Source organism: Oreochromis niloticus, linkage group LG20 (genome assembly GCF_001858045.2).
Source record: "Oreochromis niloticus isolate F11D_XX linkage group LG20, O_niloticus_UMD_NMBU, whole genome shotgun sequence".
Classification (NCBI taxonomy): Eukaryota; Metazoa; Chordata; class Actinopteri; order Cichliformes; family Cichlidae; genus Oreochromis; species Oreochromis niloticus.
Window position 1 is genome coordinate 1077164 of NC_031984.2, and position 27851 is coordinate 1105014.

The 27851-nt window shown below is 49.3% G+C and overlaps 1 protein-coding gene across 1 annotated transcript in view; it reads right to left on the reverse strand.

Annotated features, from left to right (window-relative positions):
• Positions 1 to 27851, reverse strand: part of LOC112843234 (uncharacterized) — a 41061-nt gene that overhangs the window by 4575 nt on the left and 8635 nt on the right. The window contains exons 3-5 of the mRNA XM_025901420.1: positions 7640 to 7792; positions 4610 to 4721; positions 1919 to 2025 (exon numbers count right to left, since the gene is read on the reverse strand). Of these exons, the coding sequence (XP_025757205.1) occupies positions 1919 to 2025; positions 4610 to 4721; positions 7640 to 7792 (372 nt within the window). The remainder of the gene's footprint in view (positions 1 to 1918; positions 2026 to 4609; positions 4722 to 7639; positions 7793 to 27851) is intronic.

Here is a 27851-nt window from a genome sequence, read left to right on the forward strand (position 1 = left end):
GAGGCGCAAAACAGAAGCGGCGTATTTTTATTGATCGCAGGCCGATGCACGGCTGCAGATTGATGCGCGCCTGTTTATGCTGAAGCATTTACATTTCTTACTTTGCTCCCAAACTTCTGAAGCACGGACCAATAATTAGCCGCCATCTGAGGGTCAAACTCACAGCGACTCCCCACAAGCCCAAGCGCTCCTCCTTCAACGAGGCTGCTGTCACACGGCAGAGTGCAGCAGAGGTCAAAGGTCAAAGGTTTGTAAAAGGAAAAAGTCAGAAAGTTTTTTAAAGCTGCAGCTGGAGAACGATGCTGAGCGTAACCAAAGCAACAAACATGTTTGCATGAGCTCGATAATGAGGCGCCACAAACCAGTGAAACGCCTCTGACATCACCGCGCAGACCAGAGAGAAGCAGGAAGAGTGTGCGTGCATGTGTGTGTGTGTGTGCGTGCATGTGTGTGTGTGCGTGTGTGCGTGCATGTGTGTGTGCGTGCGTGTGTGTGCGTGGATGTGTGTGTGTGGCATTAAGTGTGTGTGTGCGTGCACGAGTGTGTGTGTGTGTGTGGCATTGAGTGTGTGTGTGCGTGCGCGTGTGTGTGTGTGTGTGGCATTGAGTGTGTGTGTGCGTGCACGAGTGTGTGTGTGTGTGTGGCATTGAGTGTGTGTGTGTGTGTGTGTGTGTGTGGCATTGAGTGTGTGTGTGTGTGTGTGTGGCATTAAGTGTGTGTGTGTGTGTGTGTGGCATTGAGTGTGTGTGTGTGTGTGTGTGTGTGTGTGTGTGTGTGTGTGTGTGTGGCATTGAGTGTGTGTGTGTGTGTGTGTGTGTGTGGCATTGAGTGTGTGTGTGTGTGTGTGTGTGTGTGCGTGTGTGTGTGCGTGCAGCATTGAGTGTGTGTGTTTCTCTCTCCTGAGCTAATTAACTTGACGCTCAGAGGCCGGCTTAATTGAAAAGGCTCAACCTTCGATTCCCCCACCCTTATCTACCCCCCCCCCACACACACACACACACGTGAGCTATATGACTGACAGCGAGTGTGTGGTATTGATAGACGTGTTGGAACAATGTGGAATGAAGCAGTCGCAGCCCCCACCAGCCGAAGGATGAAGCTGATGATGGAGCTCCACCCAGTCAAGTTTCCTGACTGTGGAAGTGCTCTTCATCATTCAGCAGGACCGTCGAATCCAAAATATCGACTCTACGCTGAAATATGATCAGAAACCTTGAGCCGAATGACTGGGATTAGTCTGGACCGCTGCAGAGCTCCATTCCACTTTCACGCCAAAGTGACCATTAACCATTCAATGTCCTCCAGGTCACCCAGCAACACACCTGCAGTTAGAGGCGGGGTTTGTTTAACCATGTGAAAGAGTCTGATTAAGTTTCTACAGCAGGTGTAAAGGTCGACATGCGGAGGGGAAATAACAGAAGTCAGGACAGCGCAGACAGACACAGGAAGCTGACAGAGCCGCAGGATGTGATGCAACCCGATAAAACCAGAACAGCCGGAGAGGAGATGAGGCGTGAGATCGTGCAGACGCTCTTCAGCGACCGCTGTCCTGCTGCACGTTAGCACACCGTCAAACTTTCAGGGCCCAATCAGCAGGTTCAGCCTCTGATGACAATGCTTCCTTGCAGAAATGCGCCGGAGGCCGGGCCGCACCGACGCCGTCTGATCACGAACACAAACCTGTCTCATGCTTAACGAAGAGCGTGGTGGCTGCACTGACCTCAGCGAACGCACACTCACACTCTCGTCTCATTACGGAGCTTTAATAGCAGCGCAGGACGACGTGTGGGAGGTGTGTTCCTGCGGAGGGATCGGCGCTCCTCCTGGTTTCCTCCCACACGCCGTCACGCACGCTTGACCTCCGGACTTCCTGTCTAACATCTCCTCTCACGCACGCAAACACACCACTGTCACATACCTTAGTGCTGCTGATGCTCTGCAGCTTCATCTGCTTCATGTAGGTGGTGGTGAGAGGCACGTTGTAGTCGATGACCTCTGACACCTGAGGGCTCGGCCTGTCGTTCTCTGTAGAGGAGATGAGGAGAAGCCATTAGGAGGCACGCAGCATCACCGAGAGACGAGGAGCTCGTCCTGCTCTGATATCTGTTCCTGTGCTTCTAACAGCGAGCTCAGTGTGTTTTTTTACACGCTTGGGTCTGGATGATGTCATAGAAATCAGAAGGAAGCTGTGTTAAAGGGGGAGGAGCTAGAGCAGCTTGTTTTAGTTAGAGGATCAGGCTCAGTGTGAGAAAAAGAAGGATTATTTTGGACTGGGAGTCATGCAAAGCTGCTATCTGAGAGTCCGGGGGTAAAGACACCCAGGGCCGATTAAAGCAGCCGAAGAAGAAGTGAGAGAGTGAGTTTGTAATGTTTCACTGCACCCAGCAGCATCGCCCTCACATCTCCTCCAGCCGTGCTCGCAGTCATTCAGGACGTGTCTAACACCTGGAGGCATGAACAGAGATCATAACGGGATCATCAGCAGGACCATCCTGACTGACTGGTGGGACAAAGCAGCTGTGTTTCATGTAGAAAGCAGAGCTCCTGGCTCCTCTGTCAGAATCACTTTATAGGAGCTCATCAAACTTTGTTGACTCGTCCTGAGACGTCAGCAGCTTTGCAGTGACATCAGCGTTTGGCGCCGTGAGAATGATCGCGGGGTCACCGATCAGCGATCAAACATCTGTTATAACATCTCCAATCAGCCGTGATGCTCGGGTCGACACCTCGCCTGAAGCAGAGGCGCATCTACTCTGGGGGTACAGCGGCCGCCATTTTTAAAACAGTTCAGAGTTCAGATATTTGCATTTTACTGATTTACTGTCGATCTATAATCTCTGTGTCAGAGCCGGCGTCACCGTAACCTGACATTCATCTCTCTCTCTCTCTCACACACACACACACACACCTTTATGTCGTGTGTTTAGTGACTCCCACTAAAGTTCAGCTGTGAATTATTTAATGCAATTAATCAGTGCAGAGCGGGACGCAGTTAATTGACACTGACAGCAGCAGGACCTGTGTGTGTGTGTGTGTGTGTGTGTGTGTGTGTGTGTGTGTGTGAGTGAGTGTGAGTGTGTGTGAGTGTGTGTCGCCCCTGCCAGGCAGGAAGGCAATTAGCTGTTTTCCCTCACTGAGAGGCATCCAATGGCAGACACCCTCCGTGTGTGTGTGTGTGTGTGTGTGTGTGTGTGTGTGTCTGTTGGGATTCACAGGTCTTGCTCTGACAATCAGTTGGACGCTCCGACTGTCGGGAAGTTTTTACCGCAGAGAAACTCGATCGGTAAAACGTGTTGTGACGGCGGCAGTTTGTTCATCGAATTCAGGAACCCGTCAGGACTCCTCTTCAGACCCCCCTCCACCCCCACCCCACTCCTCTTCACCCCACTCCTCCCCAGACTCTGTGGAAAATGAGCGTTTCCAGGCCCATTTTCTTTGTTAAAGCCATTAATTAGGCTAATTGAGGAGAGAGACGGGACAATCCAACGACTCCTCGATTTAATGAGGGATGAGAAGACAGCAGAAGGGGAAAAATGGGGGAAGGGATGGAGGAAGGGTGAAGGGAGGGATGGTGGGATGGGACAAGAAGCCGGCAGCAGTGGGGGAGGATAGAAGAGCTCGATGGATGGATGGATGGATGGATGGATGGATGGATGGATGGATGCAGCACGCACATGATCAGGTCACTGCTGCAGAAGCATTCAGTGCTTTAAAACGTGTGTGTCTATGAGCGCACAGGTGAGCTTCAGAGGTTTAAAGTTTGAACAGAGACAGAAAAGATGCTCCTGCTGATGGACGCTTCATCTGTGCACTACTTTGACACGCTCGGGTGTTTCTGTGTTCCCGTGCGCACTCTGGTGTTTTGTATTTTAGCGGTGTGAGGCTGATCTAAGTGGGACGTCGCTGTGCTGCCACGCTGACGACAAACATCCTAAATCTTTAACCAGCTGCTGCGTTACAGCGTCTGCTGAGGAAGGTGAAGCTGCTCTGTGTTTATTCACACAACAGACGCTGAAGGCTGGAGGCGGCTGGCCGCGCACAGAATGCGAGGAATGTGGACGTCTGGGTTTCTCTGCGGACTTCTCGGCCTCGACCGTCTCATCTCTTTCGTTTTTCGTCTCTGAACCGAAGCAGTAAAAGTCAGACGGTGTCACGATTTTTCCCTGCAGCACAACAATGTTTTTAACGTGAGCGTTCCCATTGTGAAGCGGCTCCAGCTCCGTTTGCTCTTTACACCTCACTGTTTGCATTAAATTGGCTTTGTGGTGAGAAGAAAGATTTCCTGCAGGCATGCAGCGCTGCGAGGAGCAGCGAGAATCTCACAGTGTTTGTTTTTATGTCTAATTGTGTTTGTCGGGCGGCTGCAGAGGCTTCAGAGCTGCCATGAGCAGCTCCTCATCAGCGTGACGGACAGGCGGCTGCTTTTCAAACTCGTTACATTTCCCTCATTTCTCAGAGACTGTGTCGGCACAGGACGACAAATCTGTAACGCGGTGCACAGTACGAGGCTCAAACACGACCTTTCCCCGAGCATCGTCCAGGCCTCATCCTCCCGTGCTCCTGTGTTTAAGCTCTGCAGCTCAAACACAGGTGAGAGGCCCGTTTGTACCTTTGCAGTCCTGCGCGGTGGTGCTGATGTGCATCCTCTTCTGACACTCGCCGCAGCTCATCAGGAAGCGAGTCACCGCCTCTCTGGGCAGGAAGGCGTACGTCTCCGCTATCTGAGGGAGAGAACAGAGACAGAGAGGAAGAGGATGTTCAGTCAGACTCAGCTCTTCATCGAGTGTCTGAGATCAGGGAAAACGCGTCCACGTGTCGCTACGTTTCATCGGTCTCTGTCATCGTGCGTTCACTTTTGTTTCGTTAGCGACGTGTTTTTGTCAGAAAACAAAGATGGCAGACCAAAACTTTAATAAATGAAACAAACGCTGCCGTTGACCTTCGGGCGACCGTCACCTGGTGGGAGGCGACCCGTCTCCGGGCAATCGCCATGCCGCTGCAGTCGATTTGAGTTTGTCTGTACCCACGAGCACGGCACGCCTCTCTGCAACAGCTGACCCGACTCAGCTGGTGACATTTCAGAATAAAAGCGAGGCTGCTGAGCGTCTGTTACACCGTTACGACAGTTCTGGTCACGCTGCGGTCTCCGACCTTTTTAGCCAATAAGTGTGCGATATCACCTTCTGACCCGCCCCTCAACCATCACGACTGCTTCTTAACACTAACCTGGGGACAGCTTCATAACAGGACGTCCCTCACTGGGAGTGACATCACTCACCGGGAGTGACATCACTGACAGCTGACACCATAAAGTCTGTTATCAGCAGAAGAATCAAACGCCATCGGACACGTCGGCGAACCAAGGCGCAGAAATGACTCTACAGGTATGCTTCATCATCATCATCATCATATTATTCATTCTTCGTCTTTAAATAAAAGTGAGAAAATAAAGTTGAATAAAATGAAATGTTTGCGTTTGATTATTACACCAAAAATAGAATCTGTCCAACTTTGTAAAAGAGTGAAAGAAAAACTTTCCACACGACGACGTCGAAGACGCGAGGTCGATGAACGTGTGGGAGGAAATCAAACATTTATTCAGGAAAAGGAGCACGGAGGAGGAGGAGGAGGAGGAGGGGGAGGGGAGGAGGAATTGAATGGGGGTTGCTGTGCAGCACGTGTGTGTGATGAAGTAAATGTCACTCACACACACACACTGGGCTTTGTTGCATTATAAGGCTCTCCTGTGTTTACTCGATGGGTGGAAGTTAATGTGCATGAGGCAGAAGAAGCAGCTGAAGATGGCTGATGAAGATGAACGAATAAAGGATGAGGAGACGAAACGAAGAAGGAAGAAATCTGTTCCAGCCTCTCCTGCACTGCAGCAGATTCACCAGCAGAGGGCATTGTCAGCAGCTGAGACTGGTCTCTGAGGCATGTCAGCCTCCTGCAGCAGCTGAGACTCTGCAGGCTTCATGGTGTCAGAGTTTAACGCTCAGAGAACCACAGCGAATAAAAATGAAAGAGAAATAGGAAGTCCTCAGCACGCAGAGCCCAGTTCACGCGCTGTGAAACAGGTCTGGATGCACGTGCAGGACGCAGTCACAAAGTCTGACTTCCACCCTGAAACTGCCCGTCACAGCTTCCTGCAGCTTCTTCTCTCAGATTACTCCTACCCTCAGCCCCGGCGCCTCATCAGGAGCATCTGTTCAAAGATCTTCAGCCAACTCATCTCATGTATTCCCTCAGCTTTGATCACTTGTTGTCAGCCTCAGCTTCATATTAAGAACTCATCATTCGTCTTTTACTTCCAGCTGCTTCATGGTGCTCACCGATCAACCTCATTTATCCGCAGCTTCATTTTCAGTCGTACCTTTAACTTCAAGTTTTTATTCTCAGTTTGACCTTTAGCCAGGTAACGCTGACAGCTGGACACCAGTTACCTCAATTCAATTCAATTTTATTTATATAGCGCCAAATCACAACAACAGTCGCCTCAAGTTACCTGAGATGATGTTGACAAAAGTGGGAAAATATCATCAAACTGTCCAGATACTACTGTGCATATGTGTGTACGTGTATCTCCTGACACACAATGACCCCCATCCCTGTGGGGCCGTGTATATTTGTACATGTGACAGGTCAGCTGAGCATCGACCGATGACTGCGTTTGCACGTTTCAGTGTGTGAACGCTGGGAGTTTTAATGCTCAGCAAACATTTTTAATCTTCCTGGTGCTGCTGAGCTGATTATTGATCAAGTGACTGAAATAAGCCGCAGACGAGAAAAGACGCGTTCTGTGAAGAACTGGGCGGGTATCTGATCACACAGGTGTGACACACACACTCGTCACTGCCTACCCGATAATCCCGTACGCTCCTCACAGATCTTACTGCTCGCTGCGTCCATGTTCAGCTCCTGGAGCTGTATGTGGAGGTGCCCTTGTGTCGATACCGAACCCCAAAAACCACCAGGTCAGCTGGTACAGCACAGAGGTGCAGCGGGCGCCTCACGATGAGAAGGTCCGTGTTTGAGCCCCGTCAGGCTGCTGCGATGCAGAGGACGAGCAGCCTGTGCCAGCCTGACAGAGCTGAGGAGAAAGGAGCCTTCGACCACACACACATGAAATAGTTTGAATAAACCGCCACCTCCCTGTACCAACAGCGGGCGGCCAGAAGGGTCAGCGGCGAGCGACCTGCACAGCAGTGCGCAGCCACGACGCCTTATCGACTCAGTGATCTTTTTATTTGGACCAAAGAAGCTCTGACGAAGCTTCAAAATCAGAGATTTGACTCGTTTATAGCCAAAAACAAAAACCTCGGAGCTGTGAGTAAATTCTGCCTTGTGTGTGCGCGCTCTGAGGCGGACGTGCACCGGGCCGCAGCGAAGCTGCCGGGTTAGCGTCAGAAACTGAAAGCAGACGGTTGCAGGGCTCTGCTCTCTGCCCCGAGACGCTCAAAGAGGAATGAAGCCCAAAGAAGAGGAAGAGACACGGAGAGAGAGGAGCTCGGGTGAAGCAACAGACAGCACGAGTTGTGAAAGAGAGAAACGGCGAGCAGGGCAGAGGTGGGAGGGTGGTGCGAGGCGTAAAGACCACAGAGAGCCACAGAGGACAGGAAGCTGGCAGCGCCGCGCTCACAGCTTTGTAGGTCTTCTTCTGGCCGGCGTGCTTCGGTGCTTTGCCGGGGTCGCTGCTGATCTCCACGTGCATGGCGTAGATGATGTCGAAGAAGTCCTCCACCACCGCCACACGCTTCAGGGACGAGTCCACCGCCGAAACGCCGTCCGCACACTGCAGGGAGACAGAGACAGATTCTCAGTTCATTCACACTTTTTGACCTTTGACCTAAAGCTTCACAGACGAGAGGAGACGAGGGCGGAGGCAGACGCCCGCATCACGCCGCCATCAGCTCTGTGAGCTTTCACAACATAAAGAAATGTTTTACACAACATGAACGAAATGTTACAGATACCAAAGAAATCCATCACTTTAAGAACAAACGTGACTCCTGGAGGGTCAGCTCTGAATTTCAGGAATAAAAACAAAAGACTGGTGAAGAAATCAACCGATCAATCAATCGCTCAATAACCAGCTTTACAGATATGAAGGCAGGAGGTCTGCCAACCATTGAACTGATGAGAAAAATCCCTGAATTTATTACAGAACACTGGCTTCATTCCTCTAATCACTTTGATTGATCTGTTTTTAATGTAATCCACCTCAGCTGGTCAGAAAGTCGATAACGAGGTTTAAACATTTATTCCTTTTTCTTTGGTTACATAAAAGTCTCCAAAAGCTGATTCTGTTCATCTGTGTTCAGAGGGAGAAACGTTTCATCATCATCAGGTGACTTCTTCAGTCTCAGCTGACTGCAGGTTTCAACCTTATAAACAGTACATTTGCATAATGACTGAAACCAGCCCAGTGAAGGAACAATGGGCTGTGAGGTCAGTTCCTTCATCTTAATTATGCAAATTCTCATTTGTCAACAACCACTGATCAATAACCATGAGTCCCATTCACAGAGAGTTGGGGAATGGCTGCAATCACAGCATTGTAAGATGGTGACAGATGTACCCTTAGGCCCCCTCCTCCATTCAGAGATGGTCTTTCCCTTTTCACGTAAATGGCCTCCTTGACTCCGCGCTCAAACCAGCGTTCCTCCCTGTCCAGGATGTTACATCCTCATCCTCTGTTTATAAGATTGGGGAAACCTGCAGTCAGCTGAGACTGAAGAAGTCACCTGATGATGATGAAACGTTTCTCCCACTGAAAACATCCAGATGAACAGAATCAGCTTTTGGAGATTTACTTACCTGGATGATCGAGCATGCATCAAGACGTTACATAAAAGTCATTTCTTACTCTGATTATTAACGATTATGTTTCTTGGATTATTTCCCAGGTCCACAGAGTTGATACAGACGACTCACAGCTGCAGCTCAGAGTCTCCACATCAAATACTGATCACTGAAAAACCTCCAAAACCAAAGTGTCCAATCATATAAAAGACTGAACACAACACAGGAGGAAATGAATTCTTCTTAAACTGTCTCTTATTCAGTTATGTTTCTATAAAGGTGAGTCCCACAAGGTTCCCTTTTAGCCACGCCCCTGCGGAATCTGAATGTCAGAGACACCGCAAAGCTTTAATAACCCTGCAGTTGCTTCACCGTCACGCCGTCACACCTTTACGTTGGAAAACGATGGGACGGAGCTTCCTGCCTGCTGCAGGTTCAGTATTTAAACGTGTCAGTGACACCAACACACTCACTTCCTGTGCTGCAAATTCATCGTGTGTAATTATACCTGCACTCTAATTACTGAGCCGCTGTCAACTTACACAGATTTATTAACAAAGCCTCCCAACACATACAGACTCCTCCCCCTCTCCCCACCTCACACCGAGGGCTGGGAATAACGGGGAGCCACGCGGAGCTCTCGATTTCCCACAAGGCCATGGGAGTGTGAGGTGTGTGCCTGCAAAACAAAGAGACGCTCTAAAGGGAGGTAAAGAGAGGAAGAGGCACGCAACTCAGAATTGTTCCTTCTGTGAACAATCCTTATTTCCTACAGCACACAAACTCAGCACAGCCAGGACGCGTGAGCCGGGCTGGAGGTAAAGCCAGGTCACTGACAGCACAGCTGGATTTGTTTGTTCTGAACAATCATCTAAAACACGGCGGTAAAAGCCACCGCTTCCTTTCAGAAATTTCACAATAAAGTAAAGATGGCACAGAGCACAGCATACATGGCTGAAAAACTGCCTGGAAGACTTTCAAAATTAAAGCTGTGAATTTACCAGAACAAAAGGGGAAATTACTGAGAAACAAAACTCAGATGCTGGAGGATATTTTTTTACCTCTAAACTAAAATCTCTGAATCGTCGCAGCTTCCTGCTCCTCTCGACTCTAAACTGATCCTACGCCCGTACAGTTTGACCCCAGTGACCACTGAGCCATGTGCTGCAATGTTTGCAGTGATCCTGTATCATCATGAAGAATGGGGGAAACCTTCCATACGTTACAGTGGCTGCAGTTCAGCCGGCACAGCAGAAGGTGGCACCCCCTATGGGACAGAGAGGAGCAAAGGGAGGAGCACAAGGGCACTCTGAGGCCATTTTCCCGCCTTTAAGCAGACTTCTTTTGACTGGAAAGCACACAAACAGCTCGGAGCGCCTCCTGCAGGCTGCAGTGTTGGATACAGAGGCATTAATCTGAACTGTGGATCATGCTAAGCTGCTCTGGGATCATGGCCACCTCTTGTTTAGAGGGTTCCAAACTTTCTGGAACGTCACCAACTTCTAGGAAGTCCAGCTGAAAGTTGGAGTGGTTATTAGTTCTCTGAGCTTCCTAAATGAGCTCGGAGCTGCGAGGCAGGTGATAATCCTCTGCGGGTTAACAAGCTTTCGTGTGTGTGTGGGCGAACACATCGATCAGCGGAGCCTCGCTGTCGACATGCCGGAGCTGCGACGGACGCACAGGAACAGGAAGTGGAGACGGAGAGCAGCCTGAAACATCCAGGCCTGCCCAGAGGGACAATTCACCTCAGCGTCATGTGACCCAACCTGTTATTGAAACATCCAGCGGGGCGGTGACAGGTGTGTGTGTGTGTGTGTGTGTGTTTGTGTGTGTGTGTGTCGGAGGGTGGGTCATTATTGTAAAGCAGCAGATGTAGAGCGTCTAACGGTGTGTTCACACCAAACGCGACAGAGGCGGCCAGAGCGTCAGGTTTACATGTAAAGTCAATGGAAAAGCGCGATGACACGCGATTGCGGGTCCTGCGAAAATTCGGAAGCAGATTTGCGTCGCGAAAACGCCAAAACGCGTGAAACGTGCGTTAGTGTACCGCGTCCGGCGCGTTTGACTCGTGAAAAAAAACCACACGCGTCAAAATGTGCAATTTTGAGGCGCGATGGATTTGTGTTGGACACGCGTCGAGGTGCGAATGTGCACGCGTCAAATTAGGGGCGTCGGGGGCGTTTTCGCTCGCATCTATCGCGTTCGGTGTGAACACACCGTAATGAAGAGTCAATGAGCTAAAGCCTGTTGTCCCTCTCTCTCCTTCTCGCGCACACACACACACACACACACACACACACACAATTAGGACACCATATCTTGACCCATTACCTCCCCCTTTCCTTCTACGGGTGCAGGTAATAAGTGTTGCTATGGTAACCAGCTGCAGCTTATCACAGAGGAGACGTTTCTAATGTGCCCCCCCCCCCCCGCACACCCACCTACCCCCAGTGCCATTACAACTGTTTGGCAGGGAGGAAGAGGAGGAGGGTGAGAAAGGGGAAAAGGAGCGAGAGGAGGAGGATGGTGATTGGTTGGGAGAGAGGAGAAAAGGAGAAAGTGGGACAGAGGCGAGGAGACAAAAGAAAGGAGTTAAGGTGGAGGAAGACTGTGAGAATGGTGATGGTTGGAGGTGAGAATAAACTGTAATTACAGGCGGATGATTGAAAGACAGAAGCCATGTTTAATATGAATGTTCATTCTTAGAGACAAAGACTCAGGCCATCCCATCAACCAGTCCCATACAGCACAGTACAGGTGTGTGTGTGTGTGTGTGTGTGTGTGTGTGTGTGTGTGTGTGTGTGTGTGTGTGTGTGTCCTGGAGCGTTGGCCAGGCCCTCATGTGCCAGGCAGATGAAGGGTGCTGGTCTGGCACTCTGTAAATACACATCAGAAGACGAGAGCACGATCATGTTTGAGGTTTGACGTCACAGTGTGTAAAACACACACACACACACACACACACACACACACACACATGGAGGCCAGAGATTGGAGAGAGGACATGTTTGTCCTCCTCTGTCCGTTCGGACCACACGTGACAGAACACCAGCCGACACCGCGCTCAGTCTGACGTACTGATAACTCACACATACTGAACAATAACAAAGTGCACTCTGGGTGCACTATGAAACAATATACACCAAATCAAAAAAGCTCAATACTGTAAGAGTTACACAAATAGTGCTCAGTGAGGAAAAATAAAAACTTAGTTCGCATTTGAAATAAATAAATAATAAAACTAAATAAAAGCTGAGTGTAACAATGAAATGGGTCAGATTAAAAACGGCTCGAACCACTCAATGATGCAGAATCACGGTCTTAAATAAACGTGTGTGTGTGTGTGTGTGTGTGTGTGTGTGTGTGTGTGTGTACTGTCACATAAGCTAGAGTCCCAGGCCAGTGATGTGCCCTCCAACCTCAAAGAAAAGAGGTCAGTGAGGTCTGCTGTGTGTGTGTGTGTGTGTGTGTGTGTGTGTGTGTGTGTGTGTGTGTGTGTGTGTGTGAGAGAGAGAGAGCATGGGGACACCTTACGGCGCCGCACACACACACAGACACACAAACAGCAGCAAGGCCTCCACATCCTTTGATCAGGAGGTCAAAGTCACGAGAGAACACACACACACACATTCTTTTTGTGATATCTTAGTGAGGACATGTCATTGTCATAATGCTTTCCATAGCTGGTTTCCCTAACCATCAAAATTAATGCCTAACCTAACCATAACCTAACTGTAACCCTGACAGTAAAACCACATTTTGAGTCGCAAATACCTTCAAACTTGTGAGGACGGTTGGTCCCACAAGTATAGTAACATTCCAATTTTTGGTCCCCACAACGATGTCTAAACAGGTACACACACACACTCCCTCTGCCGTCCTCTCTGCGGGGTCGTCTCATTAAAACATTTCTGTTTCTTTGACCCACTTTCAGGCCTCTGCGTGAACACTTTCCCCCTCAGTTTATTTTCAGGTGTGAACTCACCTGCACTGTGACAGTGTCCCCGTGAAACACACGTTTCATATTTGATGTTTGTGGCGTTGAGACGAAGACGCTGACAGTGAGTCGCACACGGCGCTCTGAAGCGTCCGTATTAATGAGGCCCATGTTTACACACTCGTTCATTACCGCCAACACTCACAGTGTGTTCTGAATGTGTGAGTGAGTGACACCAGTGCAACACACACACACACACACACACACACACAGAGTTATCTCCACCGTCCAGCTGTTTATTTCCACTCTTTTCACAAAGCTGCAAATAAAAATAATAGAAATGTGTAAACACATAATAATGCACTGTGCAAAAGTCTTGAGCCCCTCATTTTGTTATCTTTGCTGTAAAGTGGAAAACAGATTTAAATGATTTGAAGCAGACTTTTTGTCTCATATGGGCCGAGTCTTTGTCTCCGTGGGCCGAGTCTTTGTCTCCTGTGGACCGAGTCTTTGTGTCGTATGGACCGAGTCTTTGTCTCCTGTGGACCGAGTCCTTGTCTCCTGTGGACCGAGTCTTTGTCTCCGTGGGCCGAGTCTTTGTCTCCTGTGGACCGAGTCTTTGTGTCGTATGGGCCGAGTCTTTGTCTCCTGTGGACCGAATCTTTGTGTCGTATGGACCGAGTCTTTGTCTCCTGTGGACCGAGTCCTTGTCTCCTGTGGACCGAGTCTTTGTCTCCGTGGGCCGAGTCTTTGTCTCCTGTGGACCGAGTCTTTGTGTCGTATGGGCCGAGTCTTTGTCTCCTGTGGACCGAGTCTTTGTGTCGTATGGACCGAGTCTTTGTCTCCTGTGGACCGAGTCCTTGTCTCCTGTGGACCGAGTCTTTGTCTCCTGTGGACCGAGTCTTTGTCTCCGTTGGCCGAGTCTTTGTCTCCTGTGGACCGAGTCTTTGTCTCGTGTGGACCGAGTCTTTGTCTCCGTGGGCCGAGTCTTTGTCTCCTGTGGACCGAGTCTTTGTCTCCGTTGGCCGAGTCTTTGTCTCGTGTGGACCGAGTCTTTGTCTCCTGTGGACCGAGTCTTTGTCTCCTGTGGACCGAGTCTTTGTCTCCTGTGGACCGAGTCCTTGTCTCCTGTGGACCGAGTCTTTGTCTCCTGTGGACCGAGTCTTTGTGTCGTATGGACCGAGTCTTTGTCTCCGTGGGCCGAGTCTTTGTCTCCTGTGGACCGAGTCCTTGTCTCCGTGGGCCGAGTCCTTGTCTCCGTGGGCCGAGTCTTTGTCTCCGTGGACCGAGTCTTTGTCTCCGTGGGCCGAGTCTTTGTCTCCTGTGGACCGAGTCTTTGTCTCCTGTGGACCGAGTCCTTGTCTCCTGTGGACCGAGTCTTTGTCTCCGTGGGCCGAGTCTTTGTCTCCTGTGGACCGAGTCTTTGTGTCGTATGGACCGAGTCTTTGTGTCGTATGGACCGAGTCTTTGTCTCCGTGGGCCGAGTCTTTGTCTCCTGTGGACTGAGTCCTTGTCTCCGTGGGCCGAGTCCTTGTCTCCGTGGGCCGAGTCTTTGTCTCCGTGGACCGAGTCTTTGTCTCCGTGGGCCGAGTCCTTGTCTCCTGTGGACCGAGTCTTTGTCTCCTGTGGACCGAGTCCTTGTCTCCTGTGGACCGAGTCCTTGTCTCCTGTGGACCGAGTCTTTGTCTCCGTGGGCCGAGTCTTTGTCTCCTGTGGACCGAGTCTTTGTGTCGTATGGACCGAGTCTTTGTCTCCGTGGGCCGAGTCTTTGTCTCCTGTGGACCGAGTCCTTGTCTCCGTGGGCCGAGTCCTTGTCTCCGTGGGCCGAGTCTTTGTCTCCGTGGGCCGAGTCTTTGTCTCCTGTGGACCGAGTCTTTGTCTCAGTGGACCGAGTCTTTGTCTCGTGTGGACCGAGTCTTTGTCTCCTGTGGCCCGAGTCCTTGTCTCCGTGGGCCGAGTCTTTGTCTCCGTGGACCGAGTCTTTGTCTCCGTGGACCGAGTCTTTGTCTCCTGTGGACTGAGTCCTTGTCTCCGTGGGCCGAGTCTTTGTCTCCGTGGACCGAGTCCTCTCACTCTTCTCTTTGTTTCCATCCCTCCATCCGAGCCTCCATCTCTCCGCTCTGACCCGCTGCACCTCCACCCTCTCATTATCAGCAGCCTCGCTCTCTCGTTTCCCCTCTTCTGTGCCTCAGCTCAGCTTGCCATCCCATTTCCAAACCAGCCTGTTGCTAGGATACACACAGTGTCCATTCAATGAAAGCTAAATTGCCCCCTCCACACCATCACCACCACACCTGCTCTTCAGCCTCCACCTCTGCCCCTTTTCATCCAACACACACACACAGCCCTCAGGTACCACGATGCAAAGCACGAGGAAAAGATCCGCCTCCAACAAGAGCATCAGGAAGTGGAGTGCTGTTAATATTTAATAGATGCGTCACATCAGGGTCATTTTAAGCAACAACATGTGAGAAACAGCGTGAATGAAATGAAACCGTCTGCCGCTCTGCAGTCCACTGAGACGTGATGGTGCACCGGGCGAAGCGTCCACAGGACATTTAAAGGTTTCTGCCTTGAGGTCCTTCATTCTGAACCAGAACACTTGAAATACTCACGTGATCAACACGTGGAGCTGCTGCCTGTTTAAAGCCCCTCCCACCAGCTGTCACTGCCCAATCCTGACCGAGCAGTGCCTCACCCCGCCATCTCTCCAAACCACAACCTTTACTGAACCTAGTGGAGTCCGAGCAGCTCGAAGAAGCAGATGACGTCTCAGTTCTACAAACAAACATATTTAAGCCCTCGCGGGGGAGGGAGGTGGTCACTGATCCACTGCTGATCATGTGAGTCATCACATGAGCCAAGGTGCGAATAAAGTGTGGCTCATCAGCACCAGAGGTTAACACCGAGGGTGAAAACACTGTGATAGACCTGACACGTAAGGTTGGGATGACCATGTGTTTTTAAGAGCTTTCTTTGCATGTGTGTGTTCCTTTTCTACACCTGGGACTCTCCACTATTTGTTTTTAGGACTGATGAAGCTTCAGGGATGAGACGTAAAATGTCTTCATAAACTTAGGGAAGTCCAGTTTCCTCTTTTTTCAAGCTCCTCAGACTATCGTGACTGTGAGCCTACACAGATGTAAATCTGACAGAGCGTTTGTCCCTAAATGTGATCATGTACCTTTGTTACTTAACCAACAAGTGCACCTGAAACAGAGACACCAAGGTCCAAACAGGACTATAAGAAGCTCCTCGCTAATCAAAGTGCAAACTAACCTGCCACTGTGACTGCTAATGAGGAGCAGGGCGGTCTCCAACGTGAACCGTTATGTTTGAATCAAAGCAGTGAGACCCAGGCAGCACCTGACAGCCATGTACGACCTGCCGGGATGAGAGCGGCATGCGCTTCCACATGTGTGACCAGAGCGCCGACAGTCTGTCAGAAAGGTGTGAACACACCGGGCTCTACACCGCGGGTTTAACGCAGGCTAAAAACAGCTCGGCTCATTCAAAGGAAAAGCAAACGAAGCTTTCATTAACTGCATCTGTCACGCTGCTCCTTAACCAACAAACAGCGCTGCTGCTGTTTGCTCGTTAATTAACCTCCAACCTGGCAGCAAAAATAGAAGCTTCGCCTGCTACAGAAATGCTCGCCCACCACACTTCTTTTAGACTTGTGCTAACATAGCTGTGTCGCTAGCGATCACGTAGCACATCATTATATACCAGCTAGCCCAACTTCAGTAACCCTACAAACGTCACTGCTGTTTAGTTTTCTGTCTTCGTTCATGTTGGAAGTGATAGCAGAGCTGTACGTTTGAATGTTTCAGAAATCTCTCAGAACATGCTATATCATGTTTAGGACCCAGATTACTCCGCGAGGCTCCTGACTACGGTAGCCGTAATGCTCCAACAATCCATCAAGTGGTGCGGCTTCGTAGCTTACCAAAGTCGTACTAAAACATTTTTGACAGATTGAGCGCCGTGTACCACATAAAATCAGATCGAGGTCAGTAAGCACAACCAGAATTCATACATAAGGAGCACCGGATTATAAGGCGCACTGTCGGTTTTTGAGAAAATTAGAAGGATTTTAAGTGCACCTTATAGTGCGGAAAATACGGTCGTTCGGTGGACAGCAAACGTGTCCAGACAGTCTCACCTGGCAGGAAAAGTAGCCAATCAGGAAGGCTGCAGGGCTCAACAGCAAAACTGAAAGTAGGAAATCTTCATAATGAGGCATAATCATCAGGACCTCTCAGTCCTTCACTGTTCAGACCCAAAACCTGCCAGGCAGCCAAGAGCGCTGCTTTTTAAAGTTCAATAAATAACCTTTCTGATCATCATGGCGCTCTCAGAGTCACAAACCTGGTAAATAAGCATTACATGTAGAAGAGGTTCAAACCTGACTTTGACATTAATCTTCTATTTTGATTCCATATCACTCAGGCAGACGCTGCTAATCAGTGCTCAGTAACATCAAAATCCCAGAATCTCACTGCACACCAAAATGAAGCTCCGCCTCCTCAGATGCTCTGTTAGTACAGTGACCGCCGTGTTATTGGTCACATGATGTCATTAAAAATGCTCCAGAAGACTCCAACAGCACAAACAGGGTTCAGACGTCCAGTTCAGGTGAAGCTATCAGCTAAATCCACCTGTCAGTTAAAGAGGCCACGCCCCTAAGAATGAAAATAGGTGAGTTACAGAAGCATTGTACCCATGTACAGGTATTATGAAGAGTGAAATGACCCACAGAGACCAATCAGTTTGTGTATACATGTTTATTTTAACATCGGAGTCAATGGGACTGACTCACTGCTGCCTCTGCTGGATGTCAGAGGAACTGCAGGTTGGATGTTCTGAAGCATCGACATGTTTTGATTCAACTTTGAGGACTTGCTGACATTTACAGTGCACAACAAAAAGGACCGCATACATGTATGTCACATGTTTCCCGTCAGCCACTTTTAAACATGAGCGCGATCATGTCACGGTTCAACACGAAGACGACGCCCGTCAGATCAACACGAGAGTAACTACTGGAGAAGATTACTGTGATGATGGTGAGAGAGAGAACGGTGATGCAGACACGATCACGCAATAACACACTGCTGCTCTGAGGAGCACCGAGCTAATTATCCAGCAGCGCTGGCAGCAGGGCAGGGAAGGGGCACGGAGGAGGAGGAGGAGGAGGAAGGAGGCGAGCATGGGGTGGGGGGTGGGGGGGGGCATCTGTGGGGAGGCTGAAAAGGGAACAGAGCGATATGTTTTTTTTATTGTAGAGGGGGGAGGTGGGAAGATGTGATAATGAGAAGGCCGCTGTCCCACAAGAACACCTCCCTCTGCTTCCTCCTCCTCCTCGAGACCCGCCTGCTCGAAAGCAGGAAAACCTTCCATAAAACAAAAGATTCTCCATCAGCTCCACCTGGACGCGGAGGAAGACATGAGCGCAAAGAAAACCTAATCCATGGTTTGAACCAAATCAGGAAGCATCGAAACATCGCATTTCCACAAACCACTGTGCTGGATTTAATTCATAGTAGTTATAATGATGTTTAAGAAAGTATATATTCATCATATAACAGTTTATAATACAGCGTGAACCAGGCTGTAATTCCCCTGTAATTAAACAGAATTGCAGGTGTTTGATTTGAAATGACACTTGAATTATAATTCAACAACAGCAGACTGCTGTTACACAAAGGAATAATGACACTGTAAGCAAATTAAATACAGATTAATCTGTCCTTTGTACATCTTTGTATAATGTTCATTATGCTGATGTGCACGATCGGCGCTCTGTTCTACATCATCCTCAGGTCTATAACGTGTGCTCCATAACCAGCCTGTGAACTGCAGCCTGTCTGTAAATATAGTTACTTTGTAACTTCATAGAAAACAAACTGAAGTTTCATTTAAGTGCAGACACTGTATTATAACGAGTTACCAGAAATGAATAAAATAATGTGCTGCAGTCTGTACGGTGTAATGCTCGGCACAGGTACGGCGTAACCAGCAGCTGGTTTGTCATTCAAACATGTTTCTGGATCCATGAACAGGCCGACTTCCTTCACTGTGACAGCGTGGGAGGAGAGTCCCAGCCATCCATTGGTCACTCCATCCTTCACACGTGTCAACAGCAGCAGAACGCAGAGCACAAAGCAGAGTCACTGCTGTTACAGTAAAACAGAGAGATCAGGGTAAATGTTTCCAGGGCAACGATTAGATCCTTCATCTTTACAGGCTGGCAGCGCTTCAAAGATTAGCATAAGAGGAGACACACCCCGGATTGGATGGGGCTCGAAGGCTGAAGGATACATGCATCATAAAATCTGAAAACACCCCAACGACGGGATGACCCGAGCGCCGCCTGCACCTGACCCACCGCCACGGTTCACCAGCAGAGGGAGAGCCCGACACCCACAAACACAGCTCACACCTATCAGAGCGCCACACTCAGCCTTCACACATGAACAGGTGCTGCTGTGTAAGTGCAGACACACACGCGCGCGCGCACAGACAGACACACGTGCGCACACAGGTGACGTACTGAAGGTCGGTTAGAAGCATTAAACTGTTACTTCATGTATTCACACACAGAGGAACAACCATATTCTACAGCAGCTGTGCCACGTAGTACACAGCATAAACACAGTAATGCAGTACAGAGTTACAGTATTACAGTGTGCAGGCCGTGCAGCTTCTCTCTGCTGATTTCAATCAGGTTCCACCTCTTCGGTGAATCGGCCATGACGGCGCTCTGCACGGCCTGCTCTGATACTGTTGATGAAATGAGCGACACCAGGAGCATGATGGGAAAACCATCTGAAACGTGAGCGGTCACACTGAACTGCTGTCCCGCTCCGAGTCAGAGGAGCAGCCTAATAACCCCGAATAATTTCATCTCCACAAGCATGACGGAGACCGTCAGGGCCAAATACGGTCGTACTGGAGCCGTCGCCTTGTCACAGTCACGCCGACCGAGCTGACAGCACGTCTCTGCTGCATGTGAGGAATCATTGCTTCCACACAAAGAGCCCACACGTGTTAGTTGTGTCTGAAACACGACCACACCTGCATCCTTCCTCGTGCAGTAATGGGGTTGTAGCTTCGGCGTGATGATGCACAGCAGCTCCACCCGTCGGTTAACACAGACTCAAACCAGCTGGAACCGTGTTTAGGAGCGCGGCCCTCCTCGTCCGCCGTGTGCCGTGTCCACACAAACACGTGTTACTTCAGCAGCTGTTAGTCAGGAGCCGTCCAACCAGCACACTCGGTTCTTTGACTGATGGCTCTCATTAATGATGCCTGGTGGCTGCTGTTAATATGGCCGCCTACCTTTCAGGTGGTGGTGGTGGGTGGGGGGGACAAGAGGGAGGAGAAGGTCAGCAGGAGGAGGAGGAGGAATGAAGGTGGAAATTGAAGCCTTGCAGTCTAATTAAGACTGGTGTTAATTTCTTTTCACCATCGCCAAAGGAGATGTTCACCATGGCAACAGGAGAACACGGAGGGGGAGGTGAGCCGAGCGTAACGGAGCGAGAATCCACGTGGAGGTTCTCAGCAGCTCTGCTCCTCTCTGAGGGAGCGCAGAGCTTTAAAGCTCGGACGCACACGGCGACGTCCTGTGAAGACATCGACCCGCTTCCAGGCCGAGCGCCTCCTCGCCGGATGGAGCCACTTTGTTCCTGTGAATAAACTCTGATCAGCTGTGTGCACGCGCAGCACGATCTCAGTGTGAACGCTCGTCTCTGTCCATCGAGGACGCTTTATGACAGTCTCATCCTCCACCCTCCCTCTGCTAGCCTTAGCCTGACCGCAGCTCTCGACTTCACGACCCTCCAAACGTTTCCATCCAGCCCCGCCCCCAGGTTCTGTGTTTGCACTGACATATGAGGAATGATGTATGTGGCTTCAAACTATCACGTTACTCTGACCTTTGACCTCCCTCTTACATGTCACATGTGCTTTTCTTTCACATTGAACCCAAAGTGAGTTGCACCTTTAGAGTATTAATCACTGACCTAACGTTACTAAACAGTGACGCAGGTTTTGTGTCATGTTTGATGAGAAGCTGCACTTTGCTCGTTTTTACTGCAAACTCCTGACGAAGACCAAAGAAAACTGAAAGACTGTAACAACAGAGACCAGCGCTGTGAGAGCGAGCTGCTGCTGGAGGTTTGACTTTGGCTGTGGGATCAGCTGAAAGCAGGAGGTGAGCGATTTACATCTAATTCTTTCTTCAGCACTTAATTTCAGGCTCTTTAAAGACACTTTGTCTCATATAAAACAAAGTGGAAGAAGAAAGTTTATTATAGTTTTAATTGGTTGAAGGTGCACGGCAGGTGACCGCGCTCCTTATTTTAAACATGGCGAGCTGTATTTACCGAGAAATCTTTGAAGGCATGGCAACCAGCTAAATTCAGCCTCACCAATTAAGACTTTGAGCTCAATCTGTTGGAAGAAATCACGTTCTCTTTGTCTCACATCCAACCAATTAAAGGAGAAAAGTGTTTTAGTGTTTGGAAAGTTAGTTTCCTCTGCTTTATTTCACTTTAGGTGATAAAAAAAGAGACGCGCAGAGAGAACAGATATTTATCAGAAACTCGGGTACGAGCGTCTTTGTGTGTTTTAAATCTTTCATCTCTGACTTACTGATTCATACAAGCTTCAGTTCAGCTTTAATAAAATCAAGAAATACCTGATGCCATCGATTCAACAGGATTCATTTGGTTTCCATTTAGCTGTGAGAACGACCATAACCCTGAGGGTCACCGGTGACTCTGAGGAGGTTACACACACACACGCACGCACACACACACACACACCCACACACGCACGCACGCACGCACGCACACACACACACACGCACGCACGCACGCTAGAGATGGCACGATACCACTTTTTTATGTCCGATACTGATAATTTACGTCAGTATCGGACCGATACCAATATGTAATATCGGATCGGTCCATCTCTAACACACGCACGCACGCGCGCACACACGCACACACACACACACACACACACACACACACTGTCCCCATATTGTGGTCTAAACCAATCAGAGATAGTCAGGGGCGGGACCTCTCTGATGCCCAAGGTAAGATGTTCAGATATTGGGATGTTCAGTTCGAAGCCTTTGAGACACTTTTAATTTTGACTTTCTTTTTACTGTATATATCTTGAGATATTTTAAGTTTAAATTTCAGCTCAATGAAGCACTTTAAGCACAAGAACTTTTTCAGTACCGTATTTTTCGAACTATAAGGTGCACTTAAAATCCTTTCATTTCCTCAAAAGTGCGCCTTATGTATGAATTCTGGTTGTGCTTACGGACCTCCTCGCACCGCTCGATGGATTGTTGGAGCATTACGGCGACCGTAGTCGGGAGCCTCGCGGAGTGATACATACTGTGCTTCAACGTAATATTACCATACTGTGTGTCTATGAGGAGCCCAAAATGGCTCCTGTTATGCTTACGAAGCAGATTTCAAACTCTATCAGTCACTCAGTAGAACACGGGAATACAGCAGCAGTGGGAGAATTCAACATTAATGAATCAATGGTACAAAGTGGAGGAAGCAAGAAGGATGAGTAACGTTTGACTTTGACTGTTTGGTTTGGCTTAATGCGCCTTACAGTCCGAAAAATACAGTAACTTATCTTTCTTGTAGAGATGTGCTCCAAATAAAGAACTTTGTGTTGAGAAGGTTGTTAGTTAATCATTTATAAATAAACACTGTCTGTATGGACATTGTTAAGCAATGCGGTTGAAAAATTTGGGTGCGCCTAACTTTTGTGCTGATGCACCTAAGAAAAACAGTTCAGCGCACCAGTGCAACCATGGCAACACGTTAGTCTCGAGCCGTACAGCATCAGAATCTGTGAGCTGTCGGCTTTCAACGCCGATGGCGTGTCTGTGTACGTGAACGATCCACGCGCTGTGTTTACGTCTCTGTGGAATCCGTTACCCACTCCTTAATCATTTGCTGTTTTAACTCTTTGCTGGTTTTTGAAATAGTTTCAGACAAAATACATTAATATTTAAAAACTGATTCAGGATTTAATGAATCTTCTTGATGCATGCTCAATCGTCCAGGTAAGTAAATCTCCAACAGTTGATTCTGTTCATCTGGACGTAGCGTTTTGTGGGAGAAACATTTCGTCATCATCCAGGTGACGTCTTCAGTCTCAGCTGACTGCAGGTTTCCCCAATCTTATAAACCCAGCCCATTGTTCCCTCAGTGGGCTGGTTTCAGTCATGATGCAAATGTCCTGTTTAAAAGGTTGAAAACCTGCAGTCAGCTGAGACTGAAGACGTCACCTGGATGATGACGAAATGTTTCTCCCACAAAACGCTACGTCCAGATGAACAGAATCAACTGTTGGAGATTTAATGAATCGATTTTGTTTAATTCAAACTCAAATCAACCCCCCCCCCACACCCACACACACCCACACACCAACCGAGCAGCCTGACCTTTGAGTTCGACCCTGACACCAGCTGTTGGTTTGCAGCAGCTACACACTTACATCGCGTCACGAGCGCAAGCTTCTCATCGCAGCTTTAATGTGTAATGTTCCTCTGATGTTTCCTAACTCAGCATCAATATCTCCCATCAGCACAGGGACCCGTTTGATACCCGTGATGTAAGCTCGCCGGACTCCGGCTGGCTCTGATTTACGGAAAACTTCAAGAACAGCAGGTCAGAGGCTGAGCGCCGTTTTCCCACCATGAGCGCTTCGTCTGTTCACAGAGTCGCCGTTTAACCGTTCATGCTCGAAACAGGCCGACCTCCTCACGTCTGCTGCCCCAGCTGGAGACAGCCGACAGAGGGGGAAGTAGTCATCACATGGGCCTGACACCAGAGCAAAGATAGCAGCTATTATTAGTCCCTACAAGCCACTCAGTGTTTCCTGGGGCCTCAGAGTGCTTCAGTACCACACAAACAGAGTTTACTGTCAGCAGCAGCAAAATGTGCCACAAACAAGCTTCACTCACCTTAAAATGTTTTTTAAAAAATACACTTTTTTACATTATTACACCAAGCCAACCAACGCCACCGTGGCTGGGCTCATCTCTGATGGAGACAGTGTGCAGGGCGGAGGTAGAGAACACCCTGAAGCTGAACGTCCTTAAAACCAAAGATCTCCTCATGGACCTCAGGAGCACAGACAGCTCCACTCCCCTCTCATTATAAATGGAGAACAGGTGGAAACTGCCTCCACCTTCAGGTTTCTGGGCAAACACATCTCCACCAACCTCACCTGGACCCACAACACCATCGCCCTGGTAAAGAAGGCCCAGCAGTGGCTGCACCTCCTCCGAGAAGAACCTGAACCAGGAGCTGCTGCTCCTCAGAGGAGAGCGTGCTCCCACTGGCTGCCCGCTGACATCACGAGACCCTAAACCGGGCCATCACAGGTGACCTCTCATACCCCGCCCATAACCTGTCTGACCCGCTGGTGAGTCAGGTCCCACACCTCCAGACTCACTAACAGCTTCTCCCCACAGCCCACCCTGTATACATTTCTCCTGTTTCTTATTTATATTTTATTCCTTTTGGCTCCAGATCTCCTCCCGATGTGGAGCAGCGGCTCTACGCTGATCCCGCCCCTCTCCAGTGACCGAGCTCCTCACCTTATCTCTAAAGGAGAGACCAGACACTGTGTGAACCCTCTGCAGGTGGAGCACACCCTCCGCCTCCCCAGTCTGCCAACCCACAGGCCCCGCCCCAGATCTCCACACAGCCCAGTAGATACGTGTCAGCCAGGACAGCCCGACAACATCCAGAGCCTTCAGCACCGATGGGCGGGTCGTCCCCCTCGTCCCCAGCCTCTGCATCCATTACAGGAGGACGTGACACCTGATGGCTGCATTCTCCATCGTGGAAACAAAGCCTGAAGTCACAGTGCTGATTATACTGACACGCGTATGCGGTCAGTGTTTTACCTCAATGAGAGTCCTGCGTGATCCTCAGGGTGACTGTGTCCAACCAAAGACTCCCAGCTGGGATAATTAAGCTCATTACAAACTTCTCTGTTCAGCTAGTTCAAAGTTTTTTCCTGCGAGCAGAAGCTGATAGCTCAGAGTTTAAGCAGGGTGATAAAAACAGCTACTGCAAATCTAAAAATAGCTCACAATAACAGTTTTTCGTTTGCGATCAAACAGATTATCTGCGGTCTGTCGCTCGTTTTGCAGATTTTCTGCCACTTGCCAGAAACTACAGGTGTACACAGGTTAGCACTTTGACTATAAGCAGGCATGTTTAAGTGTCCACATCGTGACAAAGAAAACGTACAGCGTGCTCCACAAACTGTGCTACTGTCTCCAGAGAGTCCTTCACACTCACGCTGTAGTCCTGGTTCTGCTCTGGAGACCCTCTGTGAGCTCGAGGGTCACTAACCAGAACCTGCAGCAGGTTCTTGAGCTGTTACATTGAGCAGGACCAGGACCGCCAGCCGAGGCTACCATGTTGCCCACCTGCCCGTCACACCCCGTCAGCCTTTTACAGCTGAGGGGTAAAAACCAGAGTAACAGAGGAGGAGGAGGAGGAAAGCAGGTGGAGAATCTTCACATCACAACATGGATTATTTGTGATGTGAAGCATTTCCATTTGCTGGCTGCCACAGGAGTATTCGTCCATCTGAGGCTCAGACTTTCCTGTGACAGTTAGGAAGCAGCATCCTGTTTCCGCACGCCGTCTCAGCTGGGTCAGTAATAATTCGCTCCAACGTGAGAGCAGCAGCTGTGCTACAGTCAGTGTTTGACTCCTGTGTGTGACTCACAGCCAAGTACTACAGTCCACCTGCACGCACACCACCTGTGAGTCAGTGTGTGTGTGTGATCAGCTGTTGATCCGCTCGGGTCATTCCCCACTCAGCGTGATGCCGTCACACAGGAAGCTGCTCATTCGAGGCGGCGGTGAGATCCTGTTTAGCGTTTGTCACCTGGCTCAGCAGGTAGCAGACGACACAGAAACACAGACGGGCTCGGTCAGCACAACGACAACGCAAAAAGAAACAAATATCACAGAGCGATCAGAGAAACAGCGGGACGCCGCGCTCGCTACTGGGCGAGAGCAAGGACAGCAAAGCCTGTATATGAATGATGAACACAGCCTCACCGGCAGCATCGTGGACGTCACCATCGTATTAATTTGATCGTTCGGCACCAACACCCTGACCACGTTAAACTCACCTAAATCATCTTCATTCATCATTCTGAGGCTGAAGGTCAGCAGGTCGTCTTCACTATGATAATATTGAAGATGTGGACAGTGTGACATCAGTGTTGCAGTAAGAAAAATCACTATTGGCTGTCATAAAAGTCATTGGAAGTCACTAAATGACGTCAAAAAGTAACAGTAAGAGAAGAACTGACTGCGTTACAGTCAGGATGGGAGCAGCTGCTTCGCTCATGAGCGATTCATTTGCAGTTTAGACGTGTAGGTGTGAACATCTCCTGCTGCGTGGGGACGATCGCCCGCCTGTGCGCGCTTTGGCACGGGCGAGGTGCCCACAGCAGCACCGCTGCTTGTAAGAGCGATACGTGCTTTCACGTCAAAAAGTCGTCATAAGTCTCCAATAACACCAGCAAAAGTGGCCAGATTTGTCGCTGGTTACTTTTCATAAAAAAAGTTGCTAAGGGGGTCTGAAAACTTGCTAAATATAGCGACAAAGTAGCTAAGTTGGCAACACTGCGTGACGTTAGCGGAGCACTAACATCAGCATCACGTCCTCGCGTGAGGTCAGTCGGGTAAAACATGTCACGAGTATTTCAGATTAAAGTGAAAGGATCTCGTTACCACAGACTCAGGGTCAGTGGACTTTAGGGATGATTATGATTTACGAATATTTGAATAGTTATTAAATAATAATAATAATAATAATAAAATCTGTTTCTTTTGTAAAGTCATATTTCAGCTCAAAAATCAGCCAGAAACAATAATCAGATAAAAACCTCCGCCACATTTATTAAAACTTCTATTTTCAGGGAAATGCCAAACGCTTCACTCAGGTGTTGCAGGTGAAGTCCCAGCGTGTCACGCTCTGCGCTCACATCACCGTTCATGCATCTGGATTTCTGCAAGATTCTGCTTTGGACAAATACCAGCATACAGCACATTTCTTACAGCCGTACAGCAGGTGCCTGAGGTCATGTGATCGGAGCCTGCTGGTCGTGCAGCACACGTGGCTGAAACCTAAAGGAGACGGAGCTTCTCCACGAGGTCTGTGGACCTGTGGTCTTTCTGTTTTTATCAGGAGGTTAGCTAACTGGTTTCCAGTAACACGTCACGTTGTGACTGAAGGATCTCCAAAAACACTAAACCAGCTCCGACTGTGGACGCAAATGAAGATGGAAAACAGAACAGCAGCAACGTTTGGAGGGTCGAACATGTGGACAGACGTGATTTCTAATTACTTATCCTGTTTTCCTTCTCTCACCCCGCCCGGGACACAGCAGATGGCCCCGCCCCTCCCTGAGCCTGGTTCTGCCGGAGGTTTCTTCCTGTTAAAAGGGAGTTTTTCCTTCCCACTGTCGCCAAAGTGCTTGCTCATAGGGGGTCATATGATTGTTGGGTTTTTCTCTGCATGTGTTATTGTAGGGTCTGCAACCAACTGTTGTTGTGATTTCAAATAAAATTGAATTAAATGATTTGACAGAATTTTTCATCCGTCTGGTCTCACATGTACTGAGATAAACACACAAGATAAGATTTTCCATTTTAAGAAGGCAAGAAGTTGGAGGGGTTGCTGGTGGAGTTAGTTATCCACTCACACCAGAGACACACACTGAGTTTAGCATCACGTTAATGAAACGTCTGGGATATCGACCCAGTCAGGGTCAACGATGAGAAAAGCCCCAAACAGGAAAGCTTTCCCGGGTGGAGGTCTCTGACATTTCCCATCCTCGGCTTTCCTGTTCAGTGCCACTGCTGGTAGCATGAGGCCATACCTGGACCCTGCAGACGTTCCACAGGTAGTCCAGCTCCTCCAGGATCAATAAGGTTTGCTGTGTCTCTCAGCACAGTCTCAGGAACATAGAGGGGATACTCAGAGCTGGACAGGGCCGTAGAAGGCCTTAACCCATCAGCAGGGCCAG